Raw genomic sequence first — 22625 nt, 5'->3', positions numbered from 1 at the left:
GCCTGATAACATGGGCTTCTAAATAGCAAAGAAGACATAAGAGGTAATAGGGTAGCCACCAAAACCACAAGAGGAAACACGAAGGGTGTTCTAACCTAGTTTGCTTTCATGCAGTGGTTTCTTTCGGAACAGCTCGGCTGGTGAGTCCACCCACTCTCCTCGTGAAGCTGGGCTGGGTTTATAAACAGATGCCTCTCCTTGTAAGGACTTCAGATTAGGGGTTTCTCCCAGACCCACAATCCACTTTAAGGTCTAAAGGAGGAAGAGACAAGGAGGCAGGACACCTGCTCAAACAGCCATGACAAGGGTGGGTGTTTAACCCCCCTCCTTTTCACTGCTCTTACTCTGAGAACCTTTCTCCTCTATACTCTTTACTAAAGAGATCTTCCCTGGAAATAATTTCAGTGTCAGTAAAGTTGCTTCATAAAGACAAAAGAATTTTCAGGTCCCTGTGACACACTTAAGCTGATTTTCTCATCACAATTAAAGCTTCTCTGCATGCTTCTCTGGAAGCCAAATCTTACAGAATGCTAGTGGGGAGGAGGCAAATGTTTAAGCCTCTGCACAAGGTTTCACTGGTCAGTTGGGACATCATAGGACATTCTGCACTCCAGGGCTCTATAGCCCTGCTCTAAAGTAAAGATCTGTACAATTAACTTTCCTACCAAAATAAGGGGGAGGGGAAACTGTCTCAGGTTCCATCTGCTCATCTGTTTTTCTCCATCCCACTAAAATCTGTTCCTTCTCAAAATCTCTCTCCTCCATCTGCGCTTCACGCCAGGGAAACCATATCAAGAGACACCAGGAACACTTCTACTCCCTTTTTTGTCCCACTTTTTTGCCTCACTTTCAATAAGCCTTGGGGATAAACTGATGTTGGTAATGATGATGATGATGATGATGATGATGATGATGATGATGATGATGATGATGATGATGATGGTGGTGGTGGTGGTGGTGGTGACGATGACTACAACAACCTGTGGCCTCCTCACCTTCTTCCTTTACTGGAAACGAGAGTGTTCTGTCAAGGACACATCCTCTTCATCCAGTGAGACACTTTCCTCTAGGTTCCTCTCTGACCAGGATGACCCATTTCCTTCCCTCAACAGAACTCAGGAAGATGAGTCAGCACGGGCAGTACAGAGCATCAAGAAGAGAGGTGAGGAGTGGTAGAGGCCAACTTCCCACTCTGCACCACAAGCTGTGTGAGCTGTGCTGACTCTCTAGCTCATCCATGAAGCTTTTTTAATCTGCTATTTTCATCTCAGGCTATCAGAGATCATTATAAGCCACCTGCCACTCCAAAGAGGCTGAAAACACACAGGACATTTCTCAAGAAGAGGATATACTTTCTTCTATCAACTGTTTTCAGATTCTGTGTGTGTGTGTGTGTGTGTATATATATATATGAGAGAGAGACAGAGACAAAGATAGAAAGATAAAGACAGACAGAGATCTGTACAGAGAACTAGAAAAGGAGCTCATAAGGTGACTCGTGGAGAAAAGTGAATGCTTCCTAGAAAAAGACAACAAAGAATCGGGAAGAATAAAACAAGCCTATGCCCAAGAACCAAGGGGGAAACAACAGATGAGCGGCAGCTCAAGTTCAGTAGTTGAGAATGGATTCTGCTTTCTTGGCTCATTGTGATGTTCTTTGATGTTTACTTAGAAAATGGTCAGCTGAGAGGCTTCCCTCCAGTTTGTCCACCAGAGGGGCAGCCCACCCCTGTGGAGCAGGGCCCACCCTCACAAGAGACTCCTCTCTTTGTATAGACATGAGTTAAAAGGTGTCTATAGTCACCACAGAGACATAACATAATACATAAGTACATAACAAATACAAATAAACTCATAGGAGTCAACAAGTAAACTCTTTTGAGTTAAAAAAAAATGATTTGCCTTTAAAAACATATACTTATATTAAAAAAAAACTTCACATCTCTTGTATAAAATAAGGTATTTTTATAAATATATACTTTCATTTTCTATTTTTAAAATGTCAACACATAAAACTAAAGAACCCTTTCACATTTTAGAATCTATTTTGTTTTAAAAGATTCAGGTTACAACAAATTTGAGCTTTCTTTTTAATCTTTACCAGATGTTGTTTATACTACAAGCAATTTTTTTTCAGTACCCCATAATGTAATTATTGTTTAATTAGTGATAAATCTGTCATTCTTGTGCTTACAACCTTAACAAGTACCAAATGTGCTCTTATATTGTATTTACATGAAGTTTCAGTGTTAGGACACAGAAGTGGGGGTGCACACTATGAGATGCTCAGCTCTGCACCCTGGACAAATTCCTCCAGCTCTGGTCCCCGTGTGCCTAGGCTCAAAGGCAGTTTCTCGGGTCCCACTGCCGCTCAGCTTGCCTCTGAATGGGAGGAACTGCCATGGTCTACTATTTCTTGTAGTCTGATTGTGGTCCTTCTCCCCTCCAGTAGCTACAAAGCCTGCAGGCCCAGGAGTGAAGATTATCCTGCACCCTGGGCTATTCTTTGGTAACAACGCTGGGGCATCTAGTGTCCCTGGGAGGTCAACACTGGAAAGTGCAGTACAGACAGAAGCCCCACCACACTTCTCTGGTCCACCAAGGCTAAGCCATCTACTCCAGCTCTGGCTTAATCATATGCATCACAGTACAGCTCAGGCAGGAAGTATTTCAAATAGTTCATAACAATGCAGAGAAAGAATGCTAGAATATTAGTAAAACCTATTGGTGCAGAAAAAAATATCATTGAGGACAGGAACTAATTCTTCAGTTGTATTTTAGAAATGGGATTGGGCAAGGTCCTCCTGAAGCTGCAGTGACTGCTCTCTTAAGAATGAGAACAAAGACACTTCCTGGCCAATAGGAGAAATACAATGAGGTGTCTGGAGCTTGAATAGACAAACTTTTTACTAAGCTACCAACTCTTCTAGTAAAATAATAGTCTCGGAGTTAAAATCAGAGTAAAACAAAAGTCCTACCATGCCTCCTGCCTCCCGTGCACCCCCTCTTTGGGGCAGCTCTGCTAGGCCCAGCCGCAGTGGCTGCCAGCAGGTGGGTCAGCCCATGAAAGAGGGCATGGGAGGGCATGGGAGGGCATGGGAACCAGGGTGCCCCTGCCTATGGCACATAGCAGTGTAGCAGCCAAGCACAGGCCACTCTACCATCCAGCCAGCCCTTTTCATTCAAATAGAGGATCCAAACAATAGTTTTCTTGGCTCTACACACAGAACTATAACTGGAAAACAGCCTCCTTGATATAAGGCCAACCTGGGCAAAGCACAAAGTACCAAAAGGGCTGCCTAATTAACAAGTGGCTTTCACTATTTCTCCTGATGTCCATTTTCAAGGTCAGGTCTGAGGCTAGGGATTACGGTCAGCCTGGTGACTGCTTTGTCAAAGGAAACACAAGGCCCTCTGGTTTTGAAACCTTTAGTCTGCATAGGGAATGACAAACTGGGATTAACAGCCTGATCTTTCTGGGGCCACCAACTGTGGCAGGCAGCCATGATCTTGGGGACAATACAGGGTAGAAAAGTCAAAAGTTGAATCTCAAACACAAGCAGGTTTGGAAACATATTTTTATTTCATAGGTCTCACACATGTGCCCGCACACGCATTGGAATTAGGGTGACTTCTGACTAGTCTCTTGTCATTCATTGATTTAACGGAAACCACCAGACCTCTGAAGTCTCTGAAAGGCCAAAGGACATTCAGGGAGGTCATTGTACTTTATATAATAATTTTATCTTTTATTTTTGCTACATTTGGTTAACTATAGAATTTCCAGGACTCATTCTGGATAGTCCCAAGGGGTGGGAATATAATTAACAGTGCTCCACACAAAACACAAGTTACGCAGACCATCACACTTTAATTACTGTCAGAATCCAGCGCTAATGCAATTGGCATCAGGTTTCCTGAGCAGCAAAGTACAGCAGTCTAGCTGGGTCTTACAGATCTGATACTGTACATGGCCCTGTCAATGCTTGAAGATGCTGTGCTGCGATAAATGAATCAGATGATGCAATTAGGAAGCAGGTTCGTCAGGTTACTCCTGTAATCACTCAGCCAGGTCACGGGCTTATTCTACCCTGCTGGGCCCTCGGGTTTTCTGGTTCTGTGGGCTCTGGATAGTGGAGGAGAACTGACTAAGCCAATCAGGGGCTTCCAGTTTGTTGTCTATATTGTAATTATCTCCATGAACCATACAGAATAGAGAGGTTACATCCTGGCAATGCCACAATAAATTAAACCAAATAATACCCCTCAATTCCCCCTTCAACTATAATAAAAACTCTGAAGCTCCCCACACATGATCCTGATAAACTGCTTCTAAGTTGTGTGACGAAAAAGGTTTCAGCCAACTATCCAGCTGGACTAAGGTTCCCAAACAATGTCTGTGGGAGGTGCACCTTCCTGTGCTCACCAAAGGATGGCTTAGGCTAAAGGCTCCAGGTAAAACAGATGCAGAAAAGGGTCAGAGAAGAACCAGTAACATCAACGAACAGTCACAGACTGGGAAGCTTTCCACTGAGGGAAGATGTAAAGGAAAATCACAAGCAGCCTAGAAGCAAATAACCCAGTGTCTTCATTTGGCACTGAAAGCAAACAGTCCAGACATAAAGTAACTTACACCACAGCATGCACATTTAATTTAGAAATAAAGACATTTACCACATAAGGTAATCTGCCACCTTAAACCTAGAAGGGGCTGTCGGGGACTTCTAGATGATCTACATTTAGAAAGATGATTTACGTCTACACCTACATTCTAGAAGATGTACATCTAGGGAGCTGCCCTCTTATTCCTAGCCTTAAGAGTCAATACAACACTTTTTGAAAAGGTGAGCTGCAGCAATCGTGCATACAAATAAACATACATATGCAGAGGGAGTGAAAATTCCAGCAACTGGTGCTGCATGACTGGTGCCTTACAGTCCCCAGTCTAAAAGAGAAGATGTCAGTGATGCAGGGCAGCCCTAGCACTTCCCTCTGCCTAGGCCACGACCAAAGCAGATACATGCTCTCCCATTTTCCAGGCATAAGGTTGAGCCATCCCTATGCTGCACTGCTATGGGAACTTGCCTCCATTAGACACCCAGGTCGCAAGAGCCACTAGCAACACAGACAAGGCTTCTGAGGTTCCGACAGTGCTGTGCTAGTAGCCATATTATGATCTCTGGGAACACAAGTAAGCTCTACTGTTTCAGGAACCACCTGCTGCTCTGACAGCACAAACTCCTTCCTCTCTGTAACCTCACTCAGTGGCTAACTGAGAGCCACAGCAAAAACTGTGTGTGTGTATATGCAAATGAGGCAGTTGGTGTCCTGGACCTCTCACCCCAAAACCTGACTTTAGGAAGCTGAGATGAAAGACCTTCTAGAAAAGGAGACCATGGTGCCTGTACACTGCATGACTCTCCCCTTGGAGCACGCACATTAAACAGGCAGGTAACTGGAGGCCTGCCTGAGTGAACAATCCCTTTGTATCCACTGAGGACTGCACCAAAATCTAGGCCTGTTGCTTGAGGGAACTAGCCTCCTGGAGCAGGGCTGGGCAGCATCTTCTGTGGACACTGGCTGGCTTCTTACTAGTACTCTGGGCACAGTAAATCTCTTTCCTATTTTTTAAATGGGGTCTTACTATGTTGCCCAGGCTGTTTTTAATTACATTTTTATTATGGGGAGGTACATAAAATAGCATGTGTGGGGAGGTCAAAAGACACCTTGTGGTAGCTGGTTCTTTCCTTCCACCATGTAGGTCCTGGGGATTGAACTCATGTTGTCAGGCTTGGCATCAAGCACCTTTATCCACTTGCCCACGTAACCAGACTGGTTTTGCACTAGGGTCAACTGACTCTCCCATTTGTGCCTTCTGAGTAACTGGAACAGTAAGTCAGAGCACCACTATGCTCAGTTTTATTTGCTTTGCACAAACACAGACACTCACAGATTTATTCTCACATACTTATTCTTCTTTTGTATATCTTACAAGAAAACAAAAGAAGACCAACAGAGCCAAAAAAAAAAAAAAAAAACCTGAGCCCTGGGGGTCCTGCAGAGACTGAAACCCCAACCAAGGACAATGCATGGAGTGAAAAAAAAGGAGGGAGGGTGTGATTAGGAGGAGATGAGGGAGGGGGCCACAGCCGGAATACAATACAATTGAATAAATTGTAATAAATGATAATAAAAATAAATTAATTAAATTTTTTAAAATTAAAAAGAAAAAGAAAAAGAAACCAGCGTACTTGAAAGCTGCTCTTGTCTTGGTTAGCCTGTCCCTGGATTAAATGATAACAGGCTCTGCCCTCATTGGGAAAAACATGATTCTTAGGAAGAAACTGTCACCAGGTATTGGATAATGGGTCACATTGGCAGATGTGTGATGTGTACTTTCTGGTATTTTTTTTTCCCCTGAACCTCACTAACCCCACAGAAGGCAGACATTCTGACTTCCCAGGCTCTGGCCTCTGCCTGGAAGCCAAGCCACTGGTGTCCAGACCGTAAGGCTTCTGAAGGAAGTGGAAGGCCTCTATACATAGGAACTTCACCCAATGGAAAATTTACACAAGTCTTAATTGGTTTTGCTGCTTTAAAAATTTTTCTGAGCTCTTGTTTGTTTCTATTTTCTTTCATTAAGAGCTGTAAGTCTACTTTCTAAGTTTGTATTAACTTGTTTCTTCTCTCCCTAGTCTGCAAGATACTTGATTTTAAGCATATGTTCCTCATGTTGAAATGAGAAACAGTATTTTTAAAAAGCCTACTTTGCATCCCTGGTCTCTTCAGACGCCTGGAAACCGCACTGTATATATGTCATAGGTGACATGTGGGCTTGTTTTCTCCTGTGAAATGGGGAGGTGTGGGAGAGCACAGCAAATGAAGGAAAACATTTGATGGGCCTCCTCAGCAGTGGGAACTGGGTGGTTCCAACATACACTGGAAATTGGGACACTTCTAATCACAGAAACATCTTCAGGCATTAGATGCTTCTAATAAAACATAAATAATAAGTTTAAAGGTCCCTGGCTCTGTTCATACTTTTTTACTTCTATCACTCTAACTAAAGACATTATCCCCAACATTCCTTTAAGGATTTCTCATGTCACCAAAGCCCAGCACGTACCAGTAATGACTCTTTTATACAGCGCTCCATCCCTCTCAGGCAATTTCTCTTGCTGGAGAACAGCTTTTCAAAAAGATGTAGTGTTGCTTTTTCGAGACTGGGGAAATGCCGAAACCAGAGGCTGACCACAGAGGACGTGGAAAGAACAATTTTTTTCCTTTGAACAAGAAATAAGCAGAAAGTTAAACAAAAATAGATTCCTGAAAAGAAGAAGAAGAAAAAGAGGAGGAGGAGGAAGAAGAGGAAGCGGAACCACGTTCAAATAGAAATCACTAATCAAGCACGTGAGGACCTACCACGGTGCTGACAGCAGTTAGTATTTATGCATCTGTGTGACATTCACCCACCTAAGAACTTAGAGGAATGAATGCTCAGAAGTTGGGGGCAGCTTCCAAAAGCACATACATAGTGAAGAAAGGGAAAGAGGAACGTGAGTTGGACAAAAGCCCTGTGATTTCCAGGAAATGTGGTCACGAAGTTAAAGACATGCTATGTCCAAACATTTGAAGTAGTGAGGTACACTAACACCTGGACACCTGGTCCTTCAGAGCCTCAGTTTACTTATCTCTCGAACAAAAGTGGCTAGAAGGATCCAGCGTGGTAGGTAACACTGTAACACACAGCACAGAGCACACTGTGAGTACTCCGTAAGCATGATGCAAGTCTTAGTGGGGAGATGGCCTCACGGGTGCACATGGAGCTCACGTTAGAGCCACACATGCCATGTGGCTTCATTTATGTTTTCTGTCTTTTGTGTGTAGTGTAAGTATGTGTGTATTTCTGTGCAGGAGTGTATGCAGAAGCCAAAGATGACCTCAAATCCCTTCCTCTAGTGCTCTCTGCCTTACTGCTTTGAGGTAGGTCTCTTCCTGAACCTGCCATGCATGGTTGTTTCTTCTTTTGACTAGGCTGGCAGACAGCTAGCATGGCAATTCTGTCTCCACACTGCTCTCCTGCCCACACACATACTGCTGGGGTCACAGGCACATGGGGGAACACTTCCAGCTTGTAATTTAGGTGAGAGCATTGCCCGGGTAGGGGTCCTTTGTTCAGCGTGCCAGTGGCACTCGAGCCCCCTCAACCTTGGAGTAAAGACTTACCCCAGCTCGCGTGGAACAAGCTCATAATCATACACAGGAACTCCTCTGACTTTCAAAAGTGCTGTGTTCTAAGCTATTAGTCATACAGCTGCCACATGCCACACAGTCAGTTTATGTGGTCAGCTGGTATTAGTCACCCATGCTGCCAGGAGCTAGTTGCACTCACACACTCCTCTCATCAATTGAATATGTCTTTCCCATGCCAATCACACCTCTATCTTTCTGGATACCACACTGATGTCTACTGCTTCAATCTGACTGTCTAAGGCCAACGCCTCATGGTTAGTCCACCCATCAGTAAGAGACTCATCCACAAACTGTGAGTCTTCCTTCTGGTTAAAAACGGCTTCCCATCATTCCCTCTTTGGGTGTGATAATTTGCTAAAGCAGCTCAGAAGTCACAACAATGCTCTATTTACAACAATCAGCAACTCATTATTAAAAAAAAAAAAAAAAAAAACAACTAGCACAAACAAATAGCAGAAACCCACAAGACACAGTGGGGAGAATGGGCTTGGGGTACGGCATTCTCCCAGAGGCTTTTGTATTCACCAACCTGGACGTTCTTCAAGCCCTGTGGCCTAGCTGATGCATCACTGGGCACTGGTAATTACACCAGTTCAGGCTGTCACAGGTCTGGTTGCTCTGGTGCTAGCACTCATCCTGAACGTCTCTAGGGTTCAACTCACATATGGTTGAACAGGGTTTATCATAGCAAAACCTTAAAAGGAAGGTTTGGAAGTCTGCATAAAGACTATACATATACTTCTTCCTCTGTCACAACCTTGAAGCCATTTATCCATTTCCTTTTATCTGCTTCAAGCACAGGGGAAGAAGCCCCTGCATGCTGCCATCAGACTCCAGTGTTTCTGAAGCACTGGATTTGGGTTTAGTTCAGAGGACATGACACACTCAGTTACTAACACTCCACAGGCTAATCACAGAACCTCAGCAGCCATCCCACCTCTAAATGGTTTCAGACAATCTGCAGCTTACAGATGCTGGGGAAAAGACTCCCAAGAATGAATTTTACAAAGAGTTAGGTTCCACAGTTTGGTCACAAAATTAAAAGGTTCCTCTAGGTTATCTACACCACAAAGGGGAACCATCAAGAGTTGTTTAGAGGAATTAGATGGCCCATTTCTGGAAATATGTGATTGTTGGAAGCCAAGGCCAAAGACGCCCAGCCAATTATAAAACACAGAAATTCCACTGTGTGCTATGGTAAGCAATTGAGAGGCTGAACACAGGGCAAGGTTACTTTGGTCAAAGAAAGCTGTGGTTTCTGAAGTCCACACAGCCCATGTGGGGAAGTGTTCAAGCTGGGAGGGGTACAGGGTGTGGAGTGGCAATCCACACGGCTCACTGAGTCAGCCTCCTTTGTGGACATGTGGTGGATGGGCGCTCCACAGCAAAGAGTCCATGGAAAGGTTCCAGCTGATGAACCTGCTGGATTAACTTGCTGGTCTGAAGCTGCTAGAATCAGACATGCTGAGGACCACCCAGCATTTCTGGACAGCCTGTCCCTTGTGGATTTGTAGACAAAACTTTCCAAACCAGTTACTGAGGGAGAATACTACCATAATCGAAATAAGAGCAAGGGCAGGCAAGCCCTCACCCTAGGCTCTGGGCACCTCGCCTCTTGGTCAATAATTTTTGAAACTGCTATTGGGGCTTACAAAAGATGCCAAAGGCATTCTGCTTTAATCTGACTCTTGTCCAAAAAGAAAGGCTGAACACAGAGCCTTCTCTGCTAGTGGATTCCTACAATCGGAGATGGAGCGTCTTCCCCTGTGATGTGGAGTATGAAAGGTGGGAGTTGGTGGGAAACTGTTAGAACTTCAAGTGACTTGGATAAACTGCAGGTAATGATTATTCAACTCCCGTGAATAACAAAGGTAATGGAAGACTTCTCAAAAAAAGTTCAGACATACTCAGTAAATTGTGTCAGAAGGCTTGAATAAGATAGAAAAAAAATGACTTTTCAGTTTTCCATGTTTATTATGGATATGGTTTTTGTCTGTGTATGTGTGAGTGCCATGTGTGTGCAGATGCCAACAGAAGCCAAAAGAGGGCGTCAAATCCTTTGGAGCTGAAGTTACTGGCAGTTGTGAGCTTTCCAACATGGATGCTGGGAACTGAACTCAGGTTCTCTGCACTATGTTCTCTTAACCCTTGAGCCATCTCACAAGTCCCTGATCTCAGGTTTTAACCATGAAAATTATGCTTCTATGGTTCACTTTATTTAGTTGGCTGTTTTTTTTTTTTTTTTTCAGACAGGGTCTTTGTTTAGCCCAGATTGGCCTTGATGTCTGCCAATCCTCCTGTTTCAGTTTCCCAAGTGCTAGGATACAAATGTGAGCATAGTTCTTGTTTTGACCTTTTTTTAAAAAAAAAAACAAAAAAAACAAAAAAAAAAAACATTAGAACAACTTTACCTCTTTTGGGTTACCTGATTTCACAGAAAATTAAATATTTGTTTATATATGTTAAGAGTTATATATGAAAAAAAAAAGAGTTATATATGGAAAACTGAAATTCTCTACCAGGAACTCCCTTCTCTTTTGAACTTTTCCAAGTTCAGTGATACAACAGGAAACCTGAGAAAAAGGAGAAGACCCATAGGTGATAGCCAAGATTTCAAAATAAAACAACAGCTAGAGAGAGAGAGAAAAAAAAAAAAAGCCAAAAATGTACACATGGAACAACACAGCAAATGCTGCGAGATCACAGAGTGAAGCCAAGCAAACAGAAAGACAGATGTGATCATAGGCAGACAGGAGGCCATAACAGGTAAAGATGCTAGTCCCCCTCGGCCGCATAATTGATGGGGTGTTCCCTCAGGTAACATGAGGTACCTTTCAAGAGGCCAAATCACTTTTATAGTTTATATAGAATATATAACAAGCAAAACACACATACACACACACCATTAAACTACAAAGAAAGAGAAATGAGAAGGAACTAGCCCCATTTTATTATAAATACATCGGACTCTTACTACTAAAACTGCTGGGGCATAAATACATAAATACATAGGTCAGAATAGAAAGCAGCAAGGCAGGCCCATCTGCATTCAGAACCTGAGCGCAACCTGAGGGAACTCCCAGGCTATATGGGCAGGAGGGGCTGGCATTCTTCACAATACCAGAAATGGCCAAATCTGAAGGTAAAGCAAGGCAACCTACCATTTTAACAAATAGTGTGCAAAACCAACCTACAGATTAAAAAAAAAAAATGTAAAGGAATGTACCAACCAAATGCAATAGGGAGCTTTGAACTCTGATTCTAACAAACTAAAAGAAATAGTACAGAACAGAAGAGTTTACGTTCTATTAGATAAGACAATGACAAGGAACTATAACAACTTTAGATGCACTGGTTGGGTTCCATAAGGCTTTGAGATGTTTCACATTTATTTATGTATTACCTAAGTGTTTGTTGTATTTGGGCATGGGGACCCCACAGAACACAAGTGGAAGTCAGAGGACAAGTTGCAGGAATTGATTCTGTCTTCCCTTCAGTGGGTTCTAAAGAGTTAACTTGGGCCACCAGCCTTGGCTACAAGTGTCCTTACCCTCTAGGCCATCTAGTTGGCCCTATAGTTCTGTTTTGGGGGGGAAAATTCTTATATGTTTAACAATTCCCATTTTCTGTCTAAAGGCATTTAAATAACAGAGAATGGAGGGAAATATTTTAATAGAATAATTTTTAAAGCCCAGTGCTTTTTAACAAAGTACAGGAGCATAAGTAGTAACTATTTTGAAATCACATCACTGTTCTTCATGCATTTTATACATGTGTGTATGCTTATATGTGTATACATATGCACACACAGCACTGTACTCATAGTATGTACAATGAAAAAAACCACATTAACTTTGCACTTTGAATTTTTAGCATAAATAAGTCTTATTTTCTAAGACTGAGTAGAATCTAGAAATTTCCATAAGAAACAGTGATCCAAACACTGCAGAGAAGTCACTGGCCACAACAGTTGAGTGAGGAGCCCATAGCAACACTATTGGGGAAAGGGCAACTCAGACTCACTCTAGGCACTGTGAGCTCACAGCAACCAGCTGACACCTCTACCTTTCCTGGACCCTCCTCCTTTCTCCTTCCCCCACTGAATCAGAGCTGGGCACATACTCCACCGCAGGCTACACTTCCAGGCCTCATGTTCATGTGTGTATAGAGGAGCTTCACAATGACTACATGAGATTTGATGACATTATTTCTCTGACACGCAAAGGAACATGTTTATATGTTTTTATATTTGAAAAGGAATTTAAAGGTAAGAACATTTAGGACATTTTAATATATTTTTCAGAGTTCATTTAAGTGAACTTAAGTTTTTTTCTACTTTGCTTTTGCCATCTTTGGATACAGCTGATACAAAACTTGTACTCCCTTTAGTATAAAAAAGTTGGTATTTTAAATAATTTGATGCTTTCCTTTGTGCCTACATGGAAATGTAATAAAAGACAAATACATTATTTTTCTTTGTTTGCAATAATGTGTTCCTAAACTTTTGAAAAGGGCTGGAAAGGTGGCTCGGTGGCTGAGAGCTCATGTGCTGCTCTTGCAAAGGACTCAGGGTGGAGTCCCAGCACCCACATGGTGGCTGACAAACATCTGCAGGGTCCAATACAGCACACATGGTGCACATATATGCATGCAGGCAAAACATTACTCATACACATAAATAAATCTAAAAAATTAAATTTTTGAAAAGTTTTCTAAATTTTTATCTGATTTTAGATAATTATACATTTTATGTAAAATGTTTTATCAAGATGGATGACTGACTTTTAAAGAAGAGATTGAAAGATGAAAAGATATGCACCTTCCTCCCATAGCGGTTCTGTCAGGAGAAGATGAAACCCACAGATGAGAGTACTGACTCATAAGGAACAGGCATCTATCTACTCCAGGGCCTGAGCCCAGACACAAAAGAGAGCAGGACTGAGGACAACTGTCTTCTCTCAGCTCTACAGCAGTTGGCATGTGCCATCTGTTTCTTCTACTGCACTGTGCTTACATGCTATCACAGTGCAAGGTCACTGTATCATCAATTAGAGACCTCCAATAACTTCCAGTGGCTTCCAATGGTCATCGAGGGTTGGAATAAAAATGAATTCAATGGCTTCAAAGAATGCTACAGCTCATTAGTGCCTCCCTGGGTGTGACCCTCCCAACATGACTGGACTTACATCTACTGGCAGTATCAGCCAGGCACTAAAGACCTTTTCTGTGAAGCTTGATCACAGACATTTAAAGTGCTGAGTAACTGTTTGGAGTCTCATCGACCACTGTGCTAACAGTGCAAAAGTACCAGTAAGGCAAACTTCGCACCTGGGTGATCAGAGGCAGTCACTGTACCCTCACCCTTGCCTGCACCTTGCTGAGATATTCAACAAGAGCATTTGATAAGACTGCATAAAACACAGATTTTATTAACTGTTACTCTTGAGAAGAGTTTTAGAAATTCTTGATGGTAAAGGAAAACACACAAGACACTTTGTGCCATGCCCAGCCTGTGCTGTCTGCCGGGAGGCACTCCTGTGCTAGTATGACCACTTGCCTGATGTGACACTTGAGTTCCGTGGATGCTGACTTGAAAGAATACCAACTCACTAATAATGGTATTCATGTGGGTAAATGGCACACACCTTCTCAACAACCAGCAAAGTGAACAGGTCACCTTAAATGGAAAAAAAGGGCACATCTGTGGGCCATGATAGGCATGAATGGTTTTGTTCACTGTAGTGGCTTGCCCCTGTAATCCCACTGCAATGCAGGAAGAGGCAGAAAGATCCCTAGGGAATCGTATTTATTAAGATAAATTACTTTATTATTACCACTATGCATCTGTGTAATGCTGGTGTACGCATGCCATGGTGCCTGTGAGGGTTGAGAGGACAACTTTTAGAAAGCCAGTTTCATTCTCCAACTCTGGTTTGCACATACCCACCCAGGCTGTCAGGCTTTCACCCAACTTTAAGCTTTTAAGCAGAAATTAATTTTGAAAAAAATTTGTGGCAGCTTTTCAACACTTTGTGATATGTCAATAACATGTGAGACAGTGAGAATAAAACCTGTAAGTTTTGACCATGTAACGGACTATGCCAACATTGGGAAGATAAACCTAACATAAGACATGGAGATTTTCCAGATGAGCCACACATCATGCTGCAAAGCCATTCAGAGGTCCAAGAACAGAACTGCGAAACAGGCTTATGACTGTGCATATGTGTACATGCATGCATATGGTACATGTGCACAGGTAGAGGTCAGACGCTAGGTGTCGTCTGCAATCACTCTCCACTTTATTTTTTGAGACAGAGTTGGCCTGGAGCTTTCTGATTTGGTTAGGTTGCCCCAGGCATGCTCCTGTATCTGCTTTCCTTTCGCTGGGATTACAGGCACATGCACAGGCATGTTCCACAACGGGTTTTTTTTTTTTTACATAGGTGCTGGGGATCTATAGTCAGTACTCATGCTTGCTTGGCAAGTGCTTTGCCAATTAAGCCACCACCCCAGGCTAGGCCAGTAGATTTTAATGTAACAAAGTATAAAAATCTCATTAATATAACCTGAGATCCAACACCATGACTAACCTTTAAAAGCATGACCACTGCAAATTTAGGTCAAAGCAAACTATCCACTCCTGTCTCCAATGTCTATTACAATATCACTGCCTTTACAATTATGCAACAGTGTGAGCACAGGCATTTCCACCAAAGCACACGGAATATACCTTTCCAATGCCAGGCAAAGAGAATCACAAGATATAAAAATAGTGCCATCTGGCAAATGGGTTATCTCTGTCTTTTAAAAGATCACTGCTTGTTGGTGTTGTTATTTCGTATATGTGCACCTCTACACACAGGGAGAGGCCACAGGAAGACAACGAGTTCCCTGCTCTAACATTCCGCCTTATTGCCTTGAGATAGGGCCTCTCACTGGACCTGGATCTTTCCTCCTGGGAGCCAGGCTGGTTGACCAACAAGCCCCAGGGGTCCACCACCTCACCCCCACCTGGGTTACAGCGATACATAACCATGCACAGCTTTTATGTGGCTAAGAAGGATTAGAAGTTGTGCTTGCTCAGCAATCATCCCTATCCACTGAGCCATCTTCGTGGCCCTTTATTATTATTTTCAAATGAAGCCATTTTCTTGTAGTAATATTCTTTTTTCTCCCTTCCCTCCACTGGAAGCACTGAGGATCAAACCTATGCCCCATGCTGAGAAAGTATTCTACCCCAGTTCAATAAGCATTTTTCTAAATTCCTATTTGGGAAGTATAACTCACACATAGCTCTCTGGAGCTTTAGTAATTTTTAAGAACATTAAAGGGAGATGGCTGGAGGGGAGGGATGGCAAGTATGAAGATACCTGCTGCCAAGCCTGATTACCAAGTCCAATCCCTGGTACTAAAATAGAGTAAGGAGAAAACTAACTCCTGTAAGTTGTCCTTAGACTTCCACACACACTAATAATAAATAAGTAAATAAGTGAAATAAAAACAAAGGGAAACCAAGTACATTAAATATACTGCCATATGTTTTTATCACAATATTCTACAACTAGAAAAAAACAAATTGAATGACAAGATGGATGGACTCACGACAAGAAGGCCTCATTTGCAGCTTCGAAGAACTCAGGCGAGAGGACTTCCTGAGGTTCATGTCCATGGTAGGTGAGTAGAGCCTCTACCAGGGGTTCAAAATCAGGCAGAGTAACAAGAGGGACACACACTTGTGACAGGGACATCATGTGCTCGGGAGCCATCCTATTGGAGAAAAGGTAAGAAGTGATGGCCCAGATCTGATGAACACAGTCTCCCTGCTGAAAAGGATAGTGGCAGGCCCCCACAGTGGCCTAACAGAGGCCTTCTCTAGCACCATGTGCCAGGTCTTCTGTCACTGCCATTCCCACATCTGCACAGGATCCTGTTCCCACACATACGTACTAGAGAAACCAGCAATGTTAAACATGCAGGCCTGTTTCCACTCAAGAAAGGTGGGAGTAGATGTAGTTACCTGATGATCTTTGCTCTCTACAGAGCCAGGCCTTACCTGAATCCCCCAGAATGTTTATCCCTGACCCTTCCTCCCTAGACCACTATCTTCAGCATTGTTTCTTAGTCAGTAAACCCATCCTTATGAGAGATGTCTATGTACTTTGTAGTTTGGTGACCTCTACTTTATCTGTATGACTAAGAAAACACCTGACCTCCCCCAGGGCCCTTAAACTTCTTTAAGCTTTATTTTACACATGGAATTGAGATCATTGTTACCAGGAAGCATTCTTAAATGCCTAAAAAATAAACTCCCCAATGTCAGACTCAAGAAGTTTGAACCAATACCCACTAACTAATTCATGTTGAATCAGATCTCCTTCTTGCCTCACTCAGATCCTGACTCTCTGCCTGTGGTGTCTGCAAAGTACCCCCTCCCCAAGTCTTCTGCTCTGCCTTCTAAGTAAGGGCTTGCTGTCCAACCTACCTGTGAAATATTACCTTCCTTGAATCACACAGTCTCAAATGCTGCTTTATGGCAGTTCTCTGACCACTGCCTATCAATACACTGTCATGGGTAACAGCCTAAATGAATTAAGGTGTAGCAAAACTAGAGACTGGGACCCTAGCAGTATCTCAGGAGCTCATCAGCTCTGCAGGGCCAGTGGCTACAGTGCTGGGAGGGGCTTGTTATAGGATGTGTTCTTTAGCAAAGAGTACAACAGTGAGCCCATCTGCAAGGTGTGTGGAAAATGCAAGCCCTCCTATCCCCACTCTCGGGTCTACAGAGGTTTTCACACTAGACTCTGTGCTTCATGTAAGACAAATGCAGCTTCATTAAGACAGAGAACAAAGAGGACTCATCAACAGACAGTCTCCTGACAGATGAAGGAGTCTTCAACAAGTTTTTGGAAAGGGTGAAATTCAACTTGCTGTGTATTTGTACAAAAATCAACAAGTAACAAATAACCTGTGGTTTAGTTACAGAATGGAATGCTATATGGGAGTTAAAATGAACTGAACCAGACATACATTATCCAGATACATAAAGTTTAAAAGTATAATTATGAAAAAAGAAAGCAAAATATTATCTATATCCATGTTATTTCTTACATGAAGTTCTGAAACATTCACAGTGACACACACACACAAAACAAAAATACTGAAAGTAGAATCTGAAGGACAGTAACTTCTGCAGGGGTTATTCCCCTGGAGAGGAAGCAGTGTGGTAAAAGAGATGCTTTCGAACTGATACCAAAACTCTTTCCTTGGAAGATCAAAAACAGACAATAATGTAACATACACATTGGAAAACGTGGGCAATGGGCACAAGGATGTCAAATATCTTACAATCAAACTTTTCAAAACTGAAATTAAATGTCATAACAATGCTAAACCTGAAGAAACAATATTTGCAATAACAGATATTTTCCTTGTTTTAGGTTGTTTGAGACCAGCAGGGCCAGCACATAAAAAAGTGCTGATCCTCAGTCAATCCTGGTGCTCAGTCCTCTGCTGTTGCTGTCCTGTTGCTGTTGCTTCTACATGATACTCAGTGAGCACGGTTTCTTTGGAAACACGTGTTTCTCATTTTTTATCCTGATAACTAAGCAGCTTCTCACTCAGACTTAGTTGACTGAAGAACCTAACCTGTCTTTGAACATCTGCATCATATTACTTGTTAACTCAAATAGTCCTGAAATGTGCAGCAGAAAGGACGGGAGAACACTGACATGCCATGTGACTGTGGACATGAGAGCCTAGCCAAGTTTGGAGCTTTATAGCACCTTTCAGTGCCAAGGGGCAATGGGATACAGAAACTGTGAGCACTGTGGCCCATCCAAATGCGCTCAGGTCAACAGAGGCTGGAGCATAGGCATGCCACAGCGTGAACTCTGAGTCTACACGTGTTTCTGGGCTGCTGCCTCATCCAAGATGAACAGTCAAATGAATGATTCCCTATCAGTCCCTATGAGTCAGAATCCTAGAGGGGAACACCAGGTTTCTGGTACTCTGGATACAACAAGCATTCCACACACTAACTCTCCTGACCACTATCAGGAGAGGCTGCTGGACAATGAGCTAAAATAGTGCCCTTTGTGCCAGGCTTCATCTTGTAACTGTCTCAGATGCTTGTTTTTCAAAGACAACATGGACAAACTCTTCAGCATAGAGCAAAGTCCCCTCAAGGACATCCGTGATAGCACTGGGTGTGTGAAACAATAACCACTGTGGCTAGTAGTTATTCCTAGCAGCAGCAAGTCTCTGCTGGACAGAACTGGGATAACTCCTAACTGAATCCACAAAAACCACGGGATGCCCATGCTAGCCTGACATCCCAGGGGCACATTTTAAGCTTTCCTCATTTGCTCCACTAAATCCTATTTCACACAGTCTTTCTTTTCCTAGTTTTACCCTCTCAGATTATTTTATAACTGAGTAAGATAGTTTTCCCTGGTAACCCTGCAGTGCATGCTGAGCCAGTACATAATTTTCAAAGGAAATTCAACCCATCCATGGAGCTGATTTAGTCTTATCGGAAGACTGACTTTAAAAAGTAACTTGATGCCTCACATGCTCTTTGAGTCTTTTTATGAGCTTTTAAAGTCTTGTTTTTTAATATCTGAAAACCATGAAATTCTGTTCCCTATCCATTAAAAATAAAAAATAACTTAGCCCCTTAAAACCTTGGACAAACAAAGTAAATAAACTGCAACTAATAAAAATAATGAAAAAATAAATAAATAAACCTTGGACAAAGTCAAAGTTCATGTGTGGGTGTGTGCAGGTATCCACTTTGTTTCTGAGACCAGATCTCACTAGTTAGACCAGGCTACACGGCCAGTAAGCCTCAGGGATCCTGCTGTCTCCATTTTCCCAGGATGAAGATTACAAATATGTACCATCATGCTCAGGTTTACATGGATGCAGGGTTCAAACTCAGGTCCTCCTGTTGGCACCACAAGTGCTTTACCAACTCAGCTATTTGTTCAGCCCCACATTGGGAATTCTTAGTGTGTAACTGCTATGTGAACTTTAACATCTTCTGTCCTGAGACAAAATGGCGTCAAGACAGAACTTCAAAGACAGCTGCCAAACCTGACAGAGCCATCACAGCCATGCCACCACTATTAATAACTGAAGTGCAACACTATCTTACATATCTAAAATTACCTGCAAGTTTGTAGATGTGCAAATCATAACCTTGGAACCAGAAAGAGCATAGTGGTCCAGAAACTTCCTGGTTCACACTTGAATCTACACAATTGCATCCACTTATGAAAACACACCTGTTATTATGATGTCAAAAGTTCAAGCAGCCAAAAGCCCCCAAGGCCCCCAAACACAATCCGAAACAAGCAAGCAAGCCATGCTGTTCTTCTCTTTGGTTCTGCTAAGGGACTCCATTCATTGTAAACTTTTTGGTACTTGACTATTTAAAGTTCATTTCACAAGTTTCAAAAATCTTCATAAAATGTAGATTGATGCCCTGAGTTCAAATGCAGAGATGGTCGGAAGAGTGCCAGGGTTTGAGTCAGCCTCCTTTAGAAAGGCTGATAAACAGGCATGTGACCAAGGGGGAAAAAATCAGCAATTCAATGGCAGGTGTTTAAATTCTACAAGGTCTTTGCTAAAAACAGCTAGTAGGTGTGACACTCTGGACTTTCTAAGCAGTCTTACTGTCATATGCTGCAGACAGCTGGGAAGCTAGAGACAACCATACATGAAGGATGTTTCTAACAGAGTATGCTTACCATCAAGCCCTCTACAGTTCCTTTTTCTGCCCAGAAGTCATTTGAAATACTGCTCTGGCAGTAAGTCAAAGCCCAACACCTAGTGTATGCAGTCTGGAAATCTGCTTAACTCCCTCTTGAAGTCGGATCTCCAGGTTCTGACAAACATCAAGCTGGATCCAAATGCCATGAGCACCTTCAGAGGGCCACCTATTGGCCTGCCTGCATTTTGGTAAACCCAAGCACTACCTAATTTTATAAACTTTAAAGCTGGAGGTTTTGTTTGTTTGTTTGTTTGTTTGTTTGTTTTTTAATGACAGAGTCTCTCTGTGTAGTTCTGGCTGTTTTGGAACTCATTCTGTAGACTGGGCTGGCTTCGAACTCGGAGATTTACCTGCCTCTGCCTCCTGAGTACTGAGATTAAAGCTGTGCACCACCACTGCCAGGTGACTTTAAACTTGACAAAAAGATTTATCATGAACCTTTTCCAGCCTTACTGGGAGACACAACCTGCAGCAACTGATATTTTTAGCTTGGTCCATGTCCTCAGGGCCACCAGCTTTTCCTATCTACCCGGTCCTTCTCCCCTTTCAGAAAATGAGAAAATTCACACCTGCATGTCCTTTAGAGAAGAGGATTTCATGATAGCCACTGACTCTGGATGTCCAATGAATATACCATTCGATTTCACAAACAGCCATGTGACTATGAAATACAGGACACTAGGGCTCTCTATAAAATGTATAAATGTGCAGCAGTACACACCCACAGCTGCTCCTCTTACACTGCTGAGGATTCAAATTCACAAACATCCCTCTGACTATGTAACAAACGATGCTAGGGGCTTTGTGCAAAAATACTTAAAGGGAAACATAACACATTATGCAAGCGCGGCTCTTCCCTCACTTATCCTGCCTAGGAAGCTCAAAGATTCTGATATTTTAGGACAGTTGCGGCTCAAAATAAACAGCTCTTTTTAACAGCTTAGAAAATGAACTAAAATCAAATTCAGGGCTGAAATCAATCAATTAGAAACAAATAAAACAATTCAAAGAATCAATGAAACCAAGAGCTGGTTCTTTGAGAAAATCAACAAGATAGACAAACCCTTAGCCAAACTAACTAAAAGGCAGAGAGAAACTATCCAAATCAAGAAAATCAGAAACGAAAAGGGGGACATAACCACAGACACTGAAGAAATCCAAACAATAATTAGGTCTTACTTCCAAAGTCTATATGCCACAAAATTTGAAAATCTAAATGAAATGGACAATTTCTTGACCGATTCTACATGCCAAAGCTAAATCAAGACCAGGGAAACCAATTAAATAGTCCTATATCCCCTAAGGAAATAGAAGCTGTCATCAAAAGTCTACCAGGCAAAAAAAGCCCAGGGCCAGATGGTTTCAGAGCAGAATTCTACCAGACCTTCAAAGAAGAGCTAACACCAATACTCTTCAAACTATTCCACAAGATAGAAACAGAAGGAACACTACCAAACTCATTCTATGAAGCCAGTCACCTTGGTACCTAGACCTCACAAAAACCCAACAAAGAAAGAGAATTTCAGGCCAATCTCCCTCATGAACATTGATGCAAAAATACTCAACAAAATACTTGCAAACTGAATCCAAGAACACATCAAAGATATCATCCACTACGACCAAGTGGGCTTCATCCCAGGCATGCAGGGGTGGTTCAGTATACGGAAATCCATCAATGTGATCCACCACATAAACAAACTGAAGGGGAAAAACCACATGATCATCGCCTTAGATGCTGAAAAGGCATTTGACAAAAAATCCAACATCCATTCATGTTTAAAGTATTAGAGAGATGAGGGATACAAGGCACATACCTGAACATAGTAAAGGTGATATACAGCAAGCCTATAGCCAACATCAAACTCAATGGAGAGAAACTTAAATCATTCCCACTGAAATCAGGGACAAGATAAGGCTGTCCACTCTCTCCATATCTCTTCAACATTATTCTTGAACTCCTAGCTAAAGCAATAAGACAACTGAAGGAGATCAAGGGGGATACAAATTGGAAAGGAAGAAGTCAAAGTATCACTGTTTGCAGATGATATGATAGTATACCTGAATGACCCCAAAAATTCTACCAGGGAACTCCTACAGCTGAGTAACACCTTCAGCAAAGTGGCTGGATAAAAAATTAACTCAAAAAAAATCAGTAGCCTTCCTGTATACAAAAGACAAAAGGGCCGAGAAAGAAATTAGGGAAACGACACCCTTCACAATAGCCACAAAGGACATAAAGTACCTTGGTGTGAATCTAACCAAGCAAGTCAAAGACTTCTATGAAAAAATTTTCCAGTCTCTGAAGAAAGAATTAGAAGAAGATATCAGAAGATGGAAAGATCTCCCATGCTCATGGATTGGCAGGATTAATATAGTAAAAATGGCCATCTTACCAAAAGCAATCTACAGACTCAATGCAATTCCCATCAAATTACCAACACAATTCTTTACGGACCTGGAAAGAAAAATTCTCAACTTCATATGGAATAACAAGAAACCCAGAATTGCTAAAACAATTCTCTACAGTAAAAGATCTTCAGGAGGTATCTCCATCCCTGATCTCAAGCTGTCCCATAGAGCAATAATACTAAAAATC

At 42.3% G+C, this 22625-nt stretch overlaps 1 protein-coding gene across 8 annotated transcripts in view; it reads right to left on the bottom strand.

Moving 5' to 3' along the window:
• Positions 1 to 22625, bottom strand: part of Fancc (FA complementation group C) — a 154507-nt gene that overhangs the window by 25076 nt on the left and 106806 nt on the right. For all 8 annotated transcript variants that reach the window (XR_008719058.1, XM_055597970.1, XM_055597969.1 and 5 more), the window contains 2 exons: positions 15859 to 16023; positions 7127 to 7283 (listed from right to left, as the gene is read on the bottom strand). Coding sequence is in view for 7 of the 8 variants with exons in the window: in XM_055597970.1 (XP_055453945.1) it covers positions 7127 to 7283; positions 15859 to 16023 (322 nt within the window). In the remaining variant the exon portion in view is untranslated. The remainder of the gene's footprint in view (positions 1 to 7126; positions 7284 to 15858; positions 16024 to 22625) is intronic.

The sequence above is a fragment of the Psammomys obesus genome, unplaced genomic scaffold, assembly GCF_907164565.1.
Source record: "Psammomys obesus unplaced genomic scaffold, mPsaObe1.curated_primary_1811, whole genome shotgun sequence".
Classification (NCBI taxonomy): Eukaryota; Metazoa; Chordata; class Mammalia; order Rodentia; family Muridae; genus Psammomys; species Psammomys obesus.
This window is presented reverse-complemented; position numbering and strand designations above follow the sequence as displayed.